This window comes from Lucilia sericata, unplaced genomic scaffold, assembly GCF_015586225.1.
Source record: "Lucilia sericata isolate MDLA Ls3-8-SP2 unplaced genomic scaffold, ASM1558622v1 Contig004169F_arrow, whole genome shotgun sequence".
NCBI classification, from domain to species: domain Eukaryota; kingdom Metazoa; phylum Arthropoda; class Insecta; order Diptera; family Calliphoridae; genus Lucilia; species Lucilia sericata.
Window position 1 is genome coordinate 1 of NW_023997172.1, and position 5125 is coordinate 5125.

General features: G+C 29.9%; 1 protein-coding gene across 1 annotated transcript; it reads right to left on the reverse strand.

Moving 5' to 3' along the window:
- Window positions 1-4: 4 nt before the first annotated feature.
- On the reverse strand, window positions 5-2053 carry LOC119615130 (voltage-dependent L-type calcium channel subunit beta-2-like; the record flags this gene model as incomplete). Its single annotated transcript, XM_037971208.1, has 4 exons — window positions 1058-2053; window positions 821-988; window positions 539-653; window positions 5-30 (listed from the first exon to the last, which is right to left on the reverse strand). Coding segments are annotated over exons 1-4 (789 nt in total), but the record flags the coding sequence as incomplete, so codon positions are not given.
- Window positions 2054-5125: the final 3072 nt, after the last annotated feature.

Sequence of the window (5125 nt, forward strand, 5' to 3'; positions counted from 1 at the left end):
TATAATCTCTTTGATCTTCTCCCCCATCCACTAAACGGTTGGGAGTGAGAATGCAAGCAAGAGCAAGAGTAACAAGTTATTATAGTTTCAAGTTTAACGCATTTCAGAGAACGAGAAAGTTGCGATTCGATTGATTAATTGATTGTTTGATAGTTAGTTTTTTTCGATTTTTTTATAATATCAATAAAAACAAGTGAAAAAAGTAGAATAAACATAATTTACAAAAATTTGTTAAAAAGGTGTTTGTTGAAGTTTGTTTGAAAATAATAAGGAGAAATTATAATTGATCTTAAATAATATCATAAAATAAATGAAATTTGTATGTGGTGTCGAAATTTTTAGTTTTGAACCTAAATAGAAGTTTTAATGAAACTTTGCCTGAAAATATTTATATTTTTGTAATTTTTTTTTTTCTACTTTTTCTAACTGACCTCCAAATAAATGATAATGATTTTTTGATATTTTTTTTAGTTTCTTGTCATCAATGAATTAAATTAAAAAATCATGATGCAAGTTGGAAAAAACTTAACAAACTTACCGGGTGGTGTAGGACCCATGCGGGCTTGTTCTGTGGTAGGTGAAGCTTCCTGAGGTAATGGTCTAGGTATAGAGGCAGCCGTATTAATATCTGGATGAGTGGCTCTCCAATAGGTCTGTAAATCAAGAGAGAACAGTTACATTGCATATAATATTATAATTTTTAATAACGTTAAGTCCATGATCGCGTAAATAAAAATTGAACTCTCAAATATTGTAAGAAACTATAGTTTTCTTCAGTTTTCAATTTTCATTTTAAATAAATTCATACAAAATTAATTACCTCTAAATATTCAGCAATATGTTCACAGGCATCTTCTAATTGATTTTCATCTAGGATAACATCAAACATTTCCGGTGGACATTGAGCCAATTTTTCAGCGGCTACCATTTGTACGGAAAGATTTTTTGCCTGTGATTTACCACGGGATTTGATTAAACGCTGTAAAACCTAAAAAATAAAAATAAAATATTATTCAACAGCTCTTTACCAATAATAATCTCATGCAACTCTTCTCACCTTACTACTACTAATTTTAAGATAAACTATTGTTGGTGCTAGTGAAGTTTTTGCTAGTTGTGACGGATGATTGATTGTATCACAATCGAGTACTACTAATTGTAACGTTCTGGCCAATTCGAATATTCGTTCGATCTCCTCCTGTACTTTACTCAAACAATCCGAACGACTGCTTGAACGCTCCATGATCGCACGCTTCGAGGGATTATTCATGATGGAACGTTTCGCCAGCGATATATCGGCCATGACTCGTGTTATTATGATACGACCTTCGAAACGATGTTTCAGGAAGTCGAATAAAGCCTTTTGCATCATATCGGTTACTTCGTAACCTTTTAAACTTGGACCCACTAAGACGACGGGACGCATCGATGGCACAACATCATATGGGGATGCGGTCTCTTGTTTCTTGAAGAATGGTTTGCGTTTCTCCTTGTTGGGCGGTGTGGCGAGTGTTGCTTTACCACGTCCTGGTCCCATGGAATCTGATTCGTCACCTGATTAGTTAGTATCATCGAAAAAACAAGCAAGAGAAAGAAAAAACGAAAGAAACGAAAAAAGGTATGGAGATTCGAATGAGCGAGTTTATGGCATCTACATGAAAATGTAATTGATTTTATTTTTCTTGTTGTAGTTGGTTTTGTTGTTGCTGTTTTAGTTGCAATTTGATTATAATATTTTTGTTTAATTGATTTCTAACGTGAATGGGTGTTTTTTTGGTGGATAATTAATTTTTTTTAACGAAAATCGATATATAATTATTGTGGGTGTGGATGTTTTAAAAAATGTTTAAATGTATGTACAATAATCATTTTAAAGGTGTATTGATGGTTGTAAAGTACAGAAGTGTGAAATGTCTAATGTAGGTGTAAACAGAGATTTCTTACTATATCATAAGATATATTTGAGATCGAGTATTTATAATGACGAACTATTAAGGATCCACAGTTATATTTGTTATATTCTAAAAAAAAAATAATTTAAAAAAACTAGAACAGAACTAAAACTGAACTAGAACTGAATAGAACTGAATTAGAACTGAACTAGAACTGAAATAGAACTGAACTAGAACTGAACTAGAACTGAACTGAACTAGAACTGAACTAGAACTGAACTAGAACTGAACTAGAACTGAACTAGAACTGAACTAGAACTGAACTAGAACTGAACTAGAACTGAACTAGAACTGAACTAGAACTGAACTAGAACTGAACTAGAACTGAACTAGAACTGAACTAGAACTGAACTAGAACTGAACTAGAACTGAACTAGAACTGAACTAGAACTGAACTAGAACTGAACTAGAACTGAACTAGAACTGAACTGAACTGAACTAGAACTGAACTAGAACTGAACTAGAACTGAACTAGAACTGAACTAGAACTGAACTAGAACTGAACTAGAACTAACTAGAACTAACTAGAACTAACTAGAACTGAACTAGAACTGAACTAGAACTGAACTAGAACTGAACTAGAACTGAACTAGAACTGAACTAGAACTGAACTAGAACTGAACTAGAACTGAACTAGAACTGAACTAGAACTGAACTAGAACTGAACTAGAACTGAACTAGAACTAGAACTGAACTAGAACTGAACTAGAACTGAACTAGAACTGAACTAGAACTGAACTAGAACTGAACTAGAACTGAACTAGAACTGAACTAGAACTGAACTAGAACTGAACTAGAACTGAACTAGAACTGAACTAGAACTGAACTAGAACTGAACTAGAACTGAACTAGAACTGAACTAGAACTGAACTAGAACTGAACTAGAACTGAACTAGAACTGAACTAGAACTGAACTAACTGAACTAGAACTGAACTAGAACTGAACTAGAACTGAACTAGAACTAGAACTAGAACTAGAACTCTAGAACTAGAACTGAACTAAAACTGACTAGAACTGAACTAGAACTGAACTAGAACTGAACTAGAACTGAACTAGAACTGAACTAGAACTGAACTAGAACTGAACTAGAACGACTAGAACTGAACTAGAATGAACTAGAACTGAACTAGAACTGAACTAGAACTGAATTAGAACTGAACTAGAACTGAACTAGAACTAGAATAATTAGAAATGAAACATAATGAAAAGTATTTATTAGATCAATTGTAGGGTACCCTTAGTGGTTTCCAGTAATTTCCTTCAAATGACTTAAAAGAAATCCCCATACATATATGTATGTAAAATAACAACAATTAACATTAATTATGTGTGTATTTTATAAGACAATAATGACAACAACTACAAACAAACTAAATATACTAGTTAAAACAACGGAATTTTATGTCGTTACAATTTTTTTTTATTTTGTTGCTTTAATACTGTAAAATATTTCAATTGAAATCATTTTCAGTTCAGCTCAACTGGTATCTTAAGTAATTTAATTCTTTTTTATTAAGTTGTTGCAGTGTTGTTGTCGTTACAGCTATTGTTGTTGCAGGGTAATTAAACTTATTTATTTTATTTTTTGTTGCAGTTGAAGTGTTAGTGAATAGACTTGGTGTTGAGTGAAGTTTTAGTCAATTCAAGGACTGCGTAATATAAAGTAATTTAAGATATTTTTTTTTGTAATAAGAAAAAAATATACAGTCTCGTTTAATATTTTGAAATTTAATACAAATTGACATAGTTTTACTGGTTTTTGTTGTTATTATGATGAGAATTTAATATAAAAGGTAGTTGAAAGGTTTTTGTTGTATTTTAAAGAAAATTTTTTGTATTTTTTATTAAAACACGTGATTTTGTTTTATGTCGTTGAAGGGAATAAAAGGTTCATTAACATTTTGTTTTAAAAAAAACTTCTAAAATTTCATTCTATATAACATTCTATATCAAAAGCAGTTTTTTATAGAAAATTGTCAGGAACAGTTTTTATGGAAAAGTATGTAAAACAGTTTTCTTTAGAAAATTTTGTGAAAAACAGTTTTCTATAGAAAATTGTCTAAAGCAGTTTTATATAGAAAATTGTGTAAAGCTGTTTTCTAAAGAAAATTGTGTAAAGCAGTTTTCTAAAGAAAATTGTGTAAAGCAGTTTTCTAAAGAAAATTGTGTAAAGCAGTTTTCTAAAGAAAATTGTGTAAAGCAGTTTCTATAGAAAATTGTGTAAAGCAGTTTTCTATAGAAAATTGTGTAAAGAAGTTTTCTATAGAAAATTGTGTAAAGCAGTTTTCTATAGAAAATTGTGTAAAGCAGTTTCTATAGAAAATTGTGTAAAGCAGTTTCTATAGAAAATTGTGTTTTTTATAGAAAATTGTGTAAGACAGTTTTTTATAGTAAATTGTGTAAAGCAGTTTCTATAGAAAATTGTGTAAAAACAGTTTTCTGTAGAAAATTGTTCGAAAACAGTTTTCTATAGAAAATTATCTAAAGCAGTTTTCTATAGAAAATTATCTAAAGCAGTTTTCTATAGAAAATTATCTAAAGCAGTTTTCTATAAAAAATTATCTAACGAAGTTTTCTATAGAAAATTGTCTAAAGCAGTTTTCTATAGAAAATTGACTAAAGCAGTTTTCTATAGAAAATTATATGAAAACAGTGCGAAAACAGTTTTCCAGCAAATTGTGTAAAGCAGTTTGTCTAGAAAATTGTGTGAAAAACAGTTTTCTATAGAAAATTGAGTGAAAAACTGTTTTCTATAGAAAATTGTGTGAAAAACTGTTTTCTATAGAAAATTGTGTGAAAAACTGTTTTCTATAGAAAATTGTGTGAAAAACTGTTTCCTATAGAAAATTGTGTGAAAAACTGTTTTCTATAGAATGAAAAACAGTGTGAAAAACTGTTTTCTATTGAAAATTGTGTGAAAAACTGTTTTCTATAGAAAATTGTGTTAAAACAGTTTTCTATAGAAAATTTTTGGGGTAAACAGTTTTCTACAGAAAATTTTTTGCGTAAACAGTTTTCTATAGAAAATTTTTTGCGTAAACAGTTTACAGAAAACAGAAAATTGTATGAAACAGTTTTCTACAGCAAATTGTGTGAAACAGTTTTTTTTTTAAATTTTCGTAGAAACTTAAGTGCCTACAGTTGTCTTTAGAAACTTCCTGGGAGCAGTTTT